At 32.7% G+C, this 13,934-nt stretch overlaps 1 protein-coding gene across 2 annotated transcripts in view; it reads left to right on the top strand.

The window, feature by feature from the left end:
- The first annotated feature begins 1,396 nt into the window (after positions 1–1,396).
- LOC143056655 (polyamine-transporting ATPase 13A3-like) overlaps positions 1,397–13,934 on the top strand; it is a 69,407-nt gene continuing 56,869 nt past the window's right edge. Inside the window, exon 1 of one of the 2 annotated variants that reach the window (XM_076229808.1) lies at positions 1,397–1,502. In XM_076229808.1, the coding sequence (XP_076085923.1) occupies positions 1,412–1,502 (91 nt within the window). In that variant the 5' untranslated portion in view covers positions 1,397–1,411. Of the gene's footprint in view, positions 1,503–3,139; positions 3,196–13,934 lie in introns of those variants that run through there. The other variant, XM_076229809.1, reaches the window with a different exon arrangement.

Genomic DNA, 13,934 nt, shown 5'->3' with positions numbered 1-13,934 from the left:
AGTTACTGTTCTTCAAATGAATTTGTAATTTATCGCAATTAGCCATTTCATTTCGCATTCATACGTAGACTTTCAGAACTAAAATATTTGAATCATCGAAACAACTATTGTGCATCAAATTTTACAAATTATTGTGTTGATTTACTTATTAAAAACAGTCTAGCGGAAAATTTCCTTCACTGTGTATATCATGTAATATGGAAGCGAATAGTTTACAGCTCTGTATAAGTGAATGTCAGCAACGCATGCATGTGGGCATTCACTTTAATGTATTTAAGGAGATACATAAAATATTCCAGCCTCGAGTCGCATTAGATTTTCTGTATTTGCATAAACATGCAAATTGCATAGTATCCCTTCATGATCATGTTTTCGTACGTTAGTTCAAAATACGATCACAGATATTAATCTGTGCAAGGAATTTTATATAGTACTACTTTACAAATCCGTGATCTATGTTGTAATGTTTTCACCTATGTATGTCATGTATTCATGCAATCTCTTGAATTTTTATCCGTCATTCTCACCTATTTCTGCTGCGACTTTCATGGATTCCTTAAATGATGAAGATTTCTGTTATCTGTTACTGTCATGTGAAACCGAATTCTGACTATAGACTTTGAGAGAAATAAAAAAAATAAATATTTTTTAGGCGCCACCTACATTTACAAACTTTTCCAAACATTTCCTTTCTTCTGAATATGTTTAAAAAAAATTGTCTTCACTGATATTTTCAAACTTTTATATTGTGTATTTTAATAATGTGTTTATTTTATTTGTATCAGTATCTCTCCTATAAATTAACGGATGCTAAAAAAAAAAACATTATTTTGTAAGCAAACGAACTAATGTCAAGTTCGCTTTTCCCCGAAAAGAAATTACCCTAAACCTACAAAAAACAATCAACATTTAAATTTCTAAATCTGATAAAAATCATAAAAAGTACCATTTTTTTTGTAAAAGTTCATGTGAAATTCATACGAATCTCAATTCACGTGAAATTCACATGAATATTTTCACGTGAGTTTCATGTATAAGCTCGTTAGCGGCGAATCTCATGTTAATTTTTTCACGTGAATTTGATATTTTTTTGAACCCTGCCCCCTCTAAATCCGTATCTGACAACAGTCACAATACATGAACCACTTAATTCACAACAGTCACACGGCATTATTTTTGGATGACGAGTGAATGATAATGGTAACCGAAATAGTCTCCCCAAATAAAGTTGACGAACATCTGGTCAGATATGGCTTGTTGACCTTAATGTTATCTTTACTTCTAACAACTAACAAGACCGTTTATCTTAGAGAAGTGGCAAGCTGGTTATATATACATTACATTGTATTTAGTTTAGTGACTAGAATTTTATTTATTGGAATGTAATTAGAATCATTCAATCCACTCTACAATGGAAGAACTTCATTCAGTTGACTCTATAAAAGGAAAATTCAGTATTTACCAAAGTTCTTTAACATGCATCATTCGCCATTTTCTGAAAGGTAAGTGAACTTTCGATTGATTTGCCAAACATCTAGATATTGTTGTCAATTAAACGACGAGAAATGTGGATTCATTTGTTTTCGTGGGAACCAATTTTCGTAACTTGCAATTTCGTGGATATTTGATTTCGTGGTATTCCAAAAGTCTGCATTTAATTATGCAGAACATTTGCAATTCATTGAAAATTTCAGTTCGTGTTTTTCCTGTACCCACGAAAATTTGTATCCAGCCAATAATAATGAGTCCACAGTAAGACCGAGGCGAGCCATCAGTTTCATGGGTTAATTTTTCTGGTGTTGTCGATCGTACATATCTGATCAGTGCCATAAGTCTTGTGGTGATGGAACATATAGTTACTTTTGACTTGAGAAGGGCGACGATTTTCACGAACACTTGTAAAGCGAAATGAGATGAAATCTCATAAAATTGCTACAGGTGTATCTGAGGGTGTGGATAGGATTTAGAGAATAGAGAATAAAGGGCAATAAATATAGCGTAACGAACAAAACAAATAAAATTATAGAAAAATAGAGCAAAACCATAGAGAATATATAAGAGATTCTAATTGATATGGAAAGATAAAGATAAAGGTAAAATATATTTTAAAAAAAATGTTGTCCCTCGTATATGAAGTATATTAATTGTATGTACGTTAATTTATAGGGTGTTGACAACAGTTGTATTAATTATAACCTTTATAAAAAAGATATAATTTGCCGACAATTCCTAAACTTGTTTGCTTTATAGATAACATCATCATGAAAAGCTAAGTATAATAACCGGCTATTCAAAGGAATTACTTTCACAATACATTCTTAAAGGTGTGAAATGCTGTAATAACCTTGATCAATTTATATATGTATCAATGTTAAAAGATTATCAAAAACGTATACAAACAAAAAATAACCAAAACATTAAGATTTAAAATAAACATATATATATAAGACTCATCAGTCTCTCCCATAGAAAAAAATCTCTACCTTTACTTACCGTGCCTATTTTTTTCAAAGATGTAATAGGAAATACACATATTAATTTATTTGGCCTTAGTCTCAGGTGAAGAGATGTTTAGACATTTTACGAATTTGTCGTGCCATCGTACAAAACAGGGGGGAAATCGAAAAATATTTCGAGAAACAAAGAAAAGTAAGTTATTTTAAAACATTTCAGTATAAATGACGTTTAAATAGTAGACAGATTATTTTGTGTGAAAAGATCTACTGTTCCAAATCTGTTTACACAAAAGAAGATCACAAAAGATCACTAACCTTATTACAATAAATAAGCTATACAGAAATAAATGGATTAAAGTGAAAGTAAGATTTCCTTTCCGGGAAGGTTTTATCTCACAAATACATGCATGTTAAAACGTTGTATTCGAAAGATGGGATATCCCCTGTGTATATGTGATGTTTAAAGCATCACAAATGGAAAAAAAGTTATAATATATGTGTCTTGTTGACGATTAAAAAAATCATACAAATGTATTTGTAAAAGTGTTACTGTCGCTGCAATAAATGCAATAAAATGTTCGTATGATAGACTGAATATCTTTTATATTTTGACATTGTGTTGAATGTTTATGAAGAAATAGTGAGAATGGAATAAAAGAAATATTTGAAAAACATAGGATTTATAATCTACATATTGTTGATTAAGATATAAAGTTGAAGATGGAATCTGTTCTAAAAGGTAAGATATACATGTAAAATATAAAAGATTTTCACTTTATATTGCTATACTGATAATGAAAACGTTCAATACTATAACCTTCAAAATAAACCATTAGTGGCAAGGTTTCGGTGCAAAATATAGTTGACATGCATTTTGTGTCCGGACACATGGACACAACGATAAATTACAAATACTGAATACAGTAATTCAGTTTAACATATATGCTTGATTTAATATAAATGACCACATGACAAATGACACAATTGAAAATTCAATCAGATTCAATTTTCTTAAATAAATAAATTATACTGCAAATCTCTTTTTGCATTGTTTAGGCACCGGACACATCCATATAGAACACCAATGGCTATACTAATATTTAATATTTAAATCATGCCTGGATAAAGGTGTGATATATTCAAGATATAGAGTGGATTAATCGTCAATATAATACAATATTATACCCTTATATGAAGTATGAAAAGGGACAAACTTGCGTTGGCCAAATTCTTGCAACTTTTATTGTAAAAAAAACTTAAAATACGAAATGCGCATGCGCACGTACAATCTATTAATCCAGGGTACAGGGAAACCACTTGAAGGTGTAGAGCCGACTTTTAAATTGGTCCTCATGACTATTGATAATAAAATCAAATGGCAATGCAACTATTTCAAAGTAAGAATATGTATTATATACCTAGATAATTATCAGATATCTATGCGTATTAGACGTTTCACACTCGCCTGGCGTTAATGTTCATAATTATAGCGAAAAAATGGGGGAAATAAAATATTTATAGCAGTATATATAGTATAACACTAAATGATATAAAATATTTTAGTATAACACTATTTCAAACTACTAAAAATATTTTATTTCCTCCTTTTTTTCCGCTATATTAAAGAAATTGTCAGGCGGCTCTATGGAACGCCATGACTGTCTTCTGATGTTGATTGTTTAATATGTTCGGTGCTTTATGCATTATGTTCAGTAGTATGTATATTATGTTCAGTAGATATCCTATTATGTTCAGTAGTTATTACATTATGTTCAGTAGTTATTACATTATGTTTAGTAGTTTTTACATTATATTCGGTGCTTTGGTTAATATGTTCAGTAGTTTCATTATTATATGCAGTGGTATTTAAATTATGTTCGGTACTTCTGACGTTATATTCAGTACATTTTTCATTATGTTCAGTACTTTCGACATTATGTTCAGTACATTCAATATTATTTGCAGTACATTATGTAATACCTTCAGTAGTCCCGCTTTCTTTATATTCAGTAGATTATTCATTATGTTCAGTAAAAGCATCGGTATTATATTCGGTACGTTCAACTTTATGTTCAGTGGTTTTATCATTATGATGATGTAGTAAAAGTCGGGAAGTCAATAACGGAAATTGTCGGAAAAAACGAACGCGGATATTTTTGACGGACGTTTTATTCATGAACACCTTTACGTGATTGAATTAAAATGGAAGAAATGGAAGCAGTTTTAAATCGGTGTGGTTTACGTTTCCAAGTTGGCAATTTTCACAAGGAAAAATAACTCCTGACTTAATTTGTAAGTTGTCGCTACAAGATTTCGCATATTTAGGTATGAACGACAGGAGAAAAATAATGGAATTAAGAATAGCTTGTGTTCATTTCAGCAGCAATATTTTAACTAAGAGTAATAACGAGTTTTTCATTCCCAAAGAAGCACTGGAATCCCTGCTTGAAATCGATTTAACTGTTTTTAAAATATTCCCTGTGGACTACCCCCCCCCCTTTTTTTTTGTGCTCTCTGTTTTCAACCCTCGAATTAAGCTTTCCAATCTAATTAAAATTAAAACCTTGCTTTCTAACCAATCTGTTCATGCACCGGACCGGCAACTTTCTTTATTTAATACAAAAATCTAAAGTGCCGTTATACACATGCATGTTGTTTCCTTGGAGAATACGCCCGCAAAGAAAGTTTTTTGGCAAAGGTTGCCGGGGTAATTTTAGATTTAGATTTTTAGATTTTAAACATATTTTATTCATTAAGATATGAAAAGGATTGAGCAACAGGCACAGCCTATAAAAGCTCTCTCCATATTACATGTTCAAGGTATAATTCAATTATAACAACTGTATTAAAATAATGCAATATACATGTAGTGGAACATGCATGCTACTTATGAGCACACACGAGCAAATATATGTTTACAGTGTTACTTACTAAATGCAAAGTATATTTAAGTATATTGGCAATTACTCATCATGTATTTAAGAACCTTGAAACATGTAAATATCCTTTATAAGTCATTAGAAATATATATATATGGCTTGAAAGAGACACTAAGCTTGTTTAGTGGATTAAATGAATTAATGTTTAAGTGGAGGAAAAAAAAATAAAAAATAAAACTAAATGAAACAAAAAATAAGTTAGTTTCAAACAAAACGTTGAGTGTCACTGATATATTTATGAACAGATTTAAAAATAGCAATATTCATATCATATGAAAATAATCTGTTTCCAAAAAGTAATAATTCAATATTTATATCAACATTATCAGCAATGGAGTTAATGGAATCAAGAAGGATCTGTCTTACATCATTGTACTTAGGGCAAATGAAAAAGAAATGTTTGTTATCCTCAACAGGGTGATTACAGTTTGCACAAAAAGTGTTCTCGGATAAGAATTGATTAAACAGATGAGATTTTAGGTTGCTAGCATTATTTCTGAGTTGACAATGACTTATATTAAGTTTCCTTATCCCATAGTTGAAGGGTTTAAATATATCATCAGTCCTATAAAACTGTTCCAGTCCACTTCTAAATATACCCAAACTTGGGGATTTTTGTAAACTCAAAGGAAGACTGTTCCAAAGTCTTATAGTGGAAGGAATGAAACTATTGAAATAAGAGCTAGTTCTAGCAAGCGGCGGATGAAAAGTGTTATTTTCATTCCTCAAAGTATAAGGGGTTTGTCTGGGAAGATATGGCTGGACTAACTCATATAAGTATGCAGGTGTCATCCCATTTAATATTTTATAGAATAGTACAAGCTTATGTTTGTTACGTCTATTCTCCAGAGTTTCTAAACCTAATTCAATATAAAGTTTTTGTCTGGAGGAATTACGTCGTAAACCTGTAATTATTCTAGCGGCTTCTATCTGAATATTTTCAAGAAGCTCAGACTCGTGCCGGGGTAATTCTATCTGTGTTCAAAATATACATGAAATATTTGCCACTGCCCCTTTTTTGTTCGATGAATTCTAATCCTGAGTTTTCTATCTGTTATATGCCAAGAAATCCGAGCTAAAAATTCCGGTCGACCTCCTACGGCACCCATTAGTATTTAAAGATTTGATTTCATTCAACAAATTAATTTAGGACCTTCATGTACGTGTCATTTAGAACACAGCTATATACCAAATGGTCAATATTAATCATCCATGTAATTTGCTCTATGGGATGTTTGAAGAATTTCAACGGAGGCAATTTCTTGGCATGATCAATTGTGTGTTTACCCTCCCATTTTCTCCTTTGATATAAAGCGTTCCAATGAATAACAAATTAAAAAAAGACAATTACGCAAGAGACTTCTCATTTTTTTTACAGGTGAAAGGTGATGGGTGCTTTGCGGCTCCTCATTTCTTACCCATACAAACTTAAAATCTTTTGTATCCCCCTCTTAATTTAAGCCAAGTAAGAAAAATTATCCCCTTCTACAGTAATCCGAAAAAATTAAAGGCGACAATAATAATACATGTAAATCTTGTAAATAATCAAAATGTTTCTGTGTATTTGGTTTTGGTTTGTTCTTCAAACTACCACTAAAGGGCAGTGTCTTGCCTGAATACGAACTGCTTGATAGTGAAGACGTGCCCTTACTTTAAGATCGATTATGAATAATAAGAATTCATGAACCTCAAGAAATCTGACGTACCCATAATTGACAATCCTGACACGAAATTATCAATTGGCATGTATCCGTTTCAGATCCGTTCATCATCCATTTTATCCGTTATACGTCCGGTAGAAGTCCGTTTCACATTCGTTCAACATCAATTTTATCCGTTAAACCAAACCCAAGTGCCGCCAAAGGGAAGTGTCTGGACTGAATAAAACTGCTTGATTGTGAAGACGTGCCCTTACTCTAAGATCGATTATGAATAATTAGAATTCATGAATCTTAAGAAAGGCTAATTGGCATTTCAGACGCGAAATTTTCAATTGGCATTTATCCGTTTAAGATCGGTTCATCATCTGTTTAATCCGTTATACATCAGGTAGAAGTCCGTTTCACATTCGTTCAACATCCGTTTTATCCGTTAGACGTCCGTTAGAAGTCCGTTGGTGAATTTATCTGCCAGACCTCAAACGGATGTATAACGGACACGTTACGGATACAAAACCGAAGTGAAACGGACGAGTACCGTACATAACAGACGCCTACCGGACGTTCAACGGACATTTCATCCAATGGACGTCAGTTCGAAGTTTTGAACATGCTCAAAATTTTCTACCAGACAGAACGGACGTCGACGGATTAAACGTACGCTAAACTGACATACAACGGATATGGACGGGCGTCTAACAGATAAGAACGGACGTCTAGCGGACATGAACGGATTGAAAAAAAGTTATCCGTTAGGCATTTGTTCGAGCTATTTTAGTCAAAATATTGCTGCTGAAATGAACACAAGCTATTCTTAATTCCATTATTTTTCTCCTGTCGTTCATACCTAAATATGCGAAATCTTGTAGCGACAACTTACAAATTAAGTCAGGAGTTATTTTTCCTGGTGAAAATTGCCAACTTGGAAACGTAAACCCACCGATTTAAAACTGCTTCCATTTCTTTTGTTTTCATTTAATCACGTAAAGGTGTTCATGAATAAAACGTCCGTCAAAAATATCCGCGTTCGTTTTTTCCCGACAACTTCCGTTATTGACTTCCCGACTTTTACTACATCATCATAATGCATGATACAACCACTTTTACTACATCATCATAATGATACAACCACTGAACATAAAGCTGAACGAACCGAATATAATACAGATGCTTTTACTGAACATAATGAATAATCTACTGAATATAAAGTAATCGGGACTGCTGAAGGTATTACATGATGTACTGCAAATAATATTGAATCTACTGAACATAATGAAAAATGTACTGAATATAACGTCAGAAGTACTGAACATAATTTAAATACCACTGCATATAATAATGAAACTAATGAACATAATAACCAAAGCACCGAATATAATGTAAAAACTACTAAACATAATGTAATAACTACTGAACATAATAGGATAACTACTGAACATAATAGGATATCTACTGAACATAATATACATACTACTGAACATAATGCATAAAGCACCGAACATATTAAACAATCAACATCAGAAGACAGTCATGGCGTTCCATACGGCTCCATTTCTGTCAACTGACCTGTATCCTGTGGGTGTTTCACAATTCTCAGGGTTACCTGTGATACTCGCTAGTCCGTTAAATAACCCAGGAATTCCGAAAATGATCCGTTTTCATTATGATTCCTAAGCCATCAGACTGATTTCTTAAGTAATTTTCCTTTGAAATACGGCAGCAAATTCGTAATTCTAGCTACAATGACCAGGAAGGGCCGTTTAACTAGCTGTGTGTGCTGTCAAATTAACTGACCCATTAATTGTATGGCTTCTCTTGACAGCTTCGGTGTCAAACACACTAATTACCTTAGCTTTTATAGGTTGTAAATAATTTGTGTATTTCAAATATAAAAAGAATATGTGGTATGCCGGGATTGTCATATCCGACCGTGCGAGGGCAATAACCCAGCCAAGGTCGTTAAACACCTCCATTTGTGGGATTGCCAATGAGACAATTCTCCACAAGAGACCAAATGACACATAAATTAGGTTACCGTACGGTCTTTAACAATGAGTAAAGCCCATACCGCATAGTCAGCTATAAAAGGCCCCGAAATGACAATTCAAAACAATACAAACGAGAAAAATAATATAACGGCCTAGTGTATGTACGAAAGTTGTTTACAACAATTTGAGTTACTTCCTGTTTTTGTCACCTTTCAAAACAAACTCCTTGGATTTACGTTTATATAATTTGTAAAATAGACTAAACGAATCTAAAACAAATTGAATTTCAAATACATATTACTTTTCATTATTTTTCTACCTTAGTACAATTACAGCGTCTAGAACACCCACATGCTGGATGTCGGCTATGCTTCACATTGGGTGGCGGTTTCGAGCGGAGAAAAACGATCCCGGCAAGTTCAAGTACCACAATTTCTTTTTTGAGAGTTGTTAGTACCAAATGATATATTGCACGGAAGGAACCGAACCATAATCTGTTTCCTGCAAGCAATAGTAGACGTTTCCAGTGGCCTGTTTTCTCAAACACCTCTCCCTAGTTCTTCAAATGCAAGTTTCAGGATAAAATACTACTTTTGACGATTTTTTTCATGTATAATTTACTTAGAAATGAAGTTCAATCATGGAATTTAACCAAATGCCAGCTTAAGGATGTATTCTTCTGACATTTCATTCTCGTTCAGTCTCATTGAAATCTCGTTCTAGAATTATTTCCAAAACATGTGATATAAGAAGAAAATAGCAATGAATTTGAAAATTATCATAATCAAACTTAACTCTGTGAAAGAATTGTCTATCTTATAAATAGTTTTTGAGTAATGAAATTTTCAAATTTTATTACTAATCAAGTCAATCTTTTTTAGTGAAATTTTGAGAAAAATGGGTGAGCGGTACAGAAAAAAATAATTTACCAGAAACCTACCCATTCCATATACCTTTAATTGTCTTTTCAAATTTCATAGATATGTATTTTTTTCAATCATTTATAACAAGAGAGTTGAAAAATATGCATTTTGTTCTTTAAAGAGAGAAAAATAAAAAAAATAAAAAATTGTCAATATGGTAAATTTGACACGAAAAAGCATCAAAATCTGATAAAACTGTCTTGTATTAACACCTACCTATAGTTTTTGTGAGTTGAATTTATTCAGATTGGTCCCCTTCATCTTTATTGAGAGTTTGAAAAAAAGTTTAATTGTGGAACTGTGATTTTTTTTCACGATAATTGCCCAAAAATGGGTAAAAACTGATTAAAAATGGAAAAATCTAAAAAAAAAATGGGTACTTTCAGAGGCCGTAGCAAAAAAAGAAGCGCACCACCATATAATTTTTTCTTCACCAATATTTTTTTTACAGTCATATAAACCCAAAAATCAGGTTTAGAAAAAATAAATTTAATTCTAGAAATTTTGGGCTCCTCAGAGGGGTACATCCTGAAATAATAGTGACATCGATTATAACCAACGTGACGTTTCGACGATGAATGAACTCACCACACGGTGAGATCACTATGGTGCAGTCGAATGCGCGAACTTTGACTACGAAAAGCTTCAGGATTTGATGAGATGCCTGCAGTAGTTAATAAAAAACACAGCAGCCATTGAATTTTTGTATATAATCTGTAACGATTGTTTCGAACTGGGAAAGGTACCAGATAAATGGACTAAAAGCATAATCAATCCAGTTTTTAAACCTGGATCTGAAGATAGAACGATTCCTTTAAATTACCGGGTAATTACATTAATATCTGTCCCTAGTAAAATATATTGCCATGTTCTCAATACTCGTTTTAATTCATGACTCGCAATGTACTGTGTGATTAACAGAACGGATTCAGGGAGGAACGAAGTTGCAAGGAACGGGCATAAATGGAAAGTTCCTGTCTGCGATTCAGTCTTTGTATGATAACGTGAAATGTGCTGTAAAAGAATGGCAAGCCGTTCTCGTCAAAACTATGTTTAAACCATTTTTTTAAAATTTACATACTGAGAATTAAAAAAAAACACAATGAGATTAAAAAAACTTAAAACACACACTGAGAATTAAATATTACACAATGAGATTTCATAAAGACGAACTGTCTTTCTGAGATTACAAAAAACCTAAAAACACACACTGAGAATTGAAAATTACACACTGAGAATTGAAAATTACACACTAAGATTTCAAAAAGACACACTGAGATGAAATAAACTGAAAAACACACATTGAGAATTGAAAATTACACAATGAGATTTGTGCGCACATTTTATGCGCCCATATCTAATTAGTATATTTAATCTGAATCTATTACAAGCTTAAATAACTAGGGGGCAGAACTCGCTTTTCATCTGTAGCCTAGGTTCCAGTCTCCAATTGTCATTGCAATGCGAACTCAGAATAGGCCGGGATCCCAGACTATTCTTATTTGGCATCATGGAATCCTTACAATTTTCTCAAGTAACTGTGAGCAAGGACAACAAAATTATGGCAAGCCGTTCTCGTCAAAACCATGTTTAAACCATTTTTTGAAAAATTTACATACTGAGAATTAAAAAAAACCACAATGAGATTAAAAAACCTAAAAACACACACTGAGAATTAAATATTACACAATGAGATTTCATAAAGACGAACTGTCTTTCTGAGATTTCAAAAACCTAAAAACACACACTGAGAATTGAAAATTACACACTGAGAATTGAAAATTACACACTAAGATTTCAAAAAAGACACACTGAGATGAAATAGACTGAAAAACACACATTGAGAATTGAAAATTACACAATGAGATTTGTGCGCACATTTTATGCGCCCATATCTAATTAGTATATTTAATCTGAATCTATTACAAGCTTAAATAACTAGGGGGCAGAACTCGCTTTTCATCTGTAGCCTAGGTTCCTGTCTCCAATTGTCATTGCAATGCGAACTCAGAATAGGCCGGGATCCCAGACTATTCTTATTTGGCGCCATGGAATCCTTACAATTTTCTCAAGTAACTGTGAGCAAGGACAACAAAATTATGGCAAGCCGTTCTCGTCAAAACTATGTTTAAACCATTTTTCGAAAAATTTACACACTGAGAATTACAACAAAGCACACTGAGATTTAAAAACTTCAAAGCACAAACTGAGAATTAAAAAAATACACAATGAGATTTCATAAAGACGCACTGAGATTACAAAAATGAAAAACTAACACTGAGAATTGAAAATTACACACTGAGAATTGAAAATTACACACTGAGAATTGAAAATTACACACTGACATTTCAAAAAGACACACTGAGAATAGATAAACTGAAAACCACATTGAGAATTTAAAATTACACACTGAGATTTGTGTGCACTTTTTATGCGCACATATCTTATTAGCATATATACTTAATCTGAATCTATTACAAACTTAAAACAAATAGGGGACAGAACTCGTTAGTCAGGCCTTCGATTTGGTTCCAAATTATTTATAAAAAAACCTTTAGAAATACAAGAACAAGAAAAATAGCCAGTTAGTTCTTGTGGATGGTCAAAAGCACATGTCACAGAAAAAGAGCACATCTCTATACCTGAAACTGAGATTAATGTACACTGGCCGAGATATATTTTTTCTGAAACAAGTTCGTGTCTGGATGATGAATAAATGACAGGAAATTCAACCGCACCGTAATAACTTTTATATTGTGGTGATACAAATCAGTATACTTAGGACTAATAGTATTATACTTATATAGTATACACAGAAAATTGGTTTTTGCATTTGCATTCCCGAAGTTACTCATCTCTTCCTTCCTTTATACTGTTTTTATACTAAAGGTTACAATTGAATTCAAAGTTATTTGTGCAAACATGCACATACAGAGTAAACAAAAGAAAATAGTAGCATGAATTCCATGCGTATAGAATTATTATAGCACTTTTCAGTATACACAACAACGAGATTGGGAAATATAACATACCTGCCAACTGTCACTATTTGCGGGGGATTTCCCCCATGGAGGCTCTCAAATTCAAATTTTGAAAGAGCAATTGTGTGCACATTTTAGACAACACAATTAATTTTACAATGACTTTAGGCTTAAGAGAGTATGAAAATTAAAATGTATTTGAATACCCCCTTGAAGGTTTTTTAGGACTATGACAGCCATCTTGCACGCAAAACCCCCATGGGCATTTTGAAAAGTTGGCACCGGTATGCGTTATTTGTATAATAAAGTACATAACCGCCCTTGCATGCCTATGTTTATTTATTAAACCCTGTGCGGGACAAATTTGCCATTCCAGGATTGGCAAATCTGACTTTGTCGGTTTACAAGATATCAAAAATATTTTTTGCCCAAGTGATAGATAATCAAAAATGTTAAATGTCCCCATATGTCCCAACATGTCACCATTGTCACTATTGTCACCACAGCTGATTAAAAGTACATTTCACATGGGAAAAGTTAAAGTTCCCATGGGAAAGGAAAAGTTCCAATGGGAAAACTAAAAGTTCTCATGGGAATTTTAAAGTTCCCATCGGAACTTTAATATCCCATGGGAACATTGGTAGATAGTTTCTTCCCATGGGACATTTTTTCTTCCCATGGGAACTAAATTTCTTCCCATGGGAAGATATATTTTTCCCATGGGAATATTATTTTTCCTTTTTTCTTTTTTTCTTCTTCAGAATTTGTAAAAGAGCTGTGTAATATCGCAATGGACTGACAGTCACTATAGTAACAATGACTGGAACAGTTTAACAAGCATTCCATTTGATAAATTATTTCAACACATTAAAAGTATTTATATCATACTTTTACACTCAAAAGTCTTTTAATATCGTTGAATGATTGATAGAAATTCTACCGTCCAGCGGCTGATTTTACAATTTGAATCTCTCACATTTGTGTTCGGT

This window comes from Mytilus galloprovincialis, chromosome 13 (assembly GCF_965363235.1).
Source record: "Mytilus galloprovincialis chromosome 13, xbMytGall1.hap1.1, whole genome shotgun sequence".
In the NCBI taxonomy this organism is placed as follows: domain Eukaryota; kingdom Metazoa; phylum Mollusca; class Bivalvia; order Mytilida; family Mytilidae; genus Mytilus; species Mytilus galloprovincialis.
The sequence above is the reverse complement of the archived record's forward strand: the minus strand, read 5'-3'. Positions and strand labels throughout refer to the sequence as shown.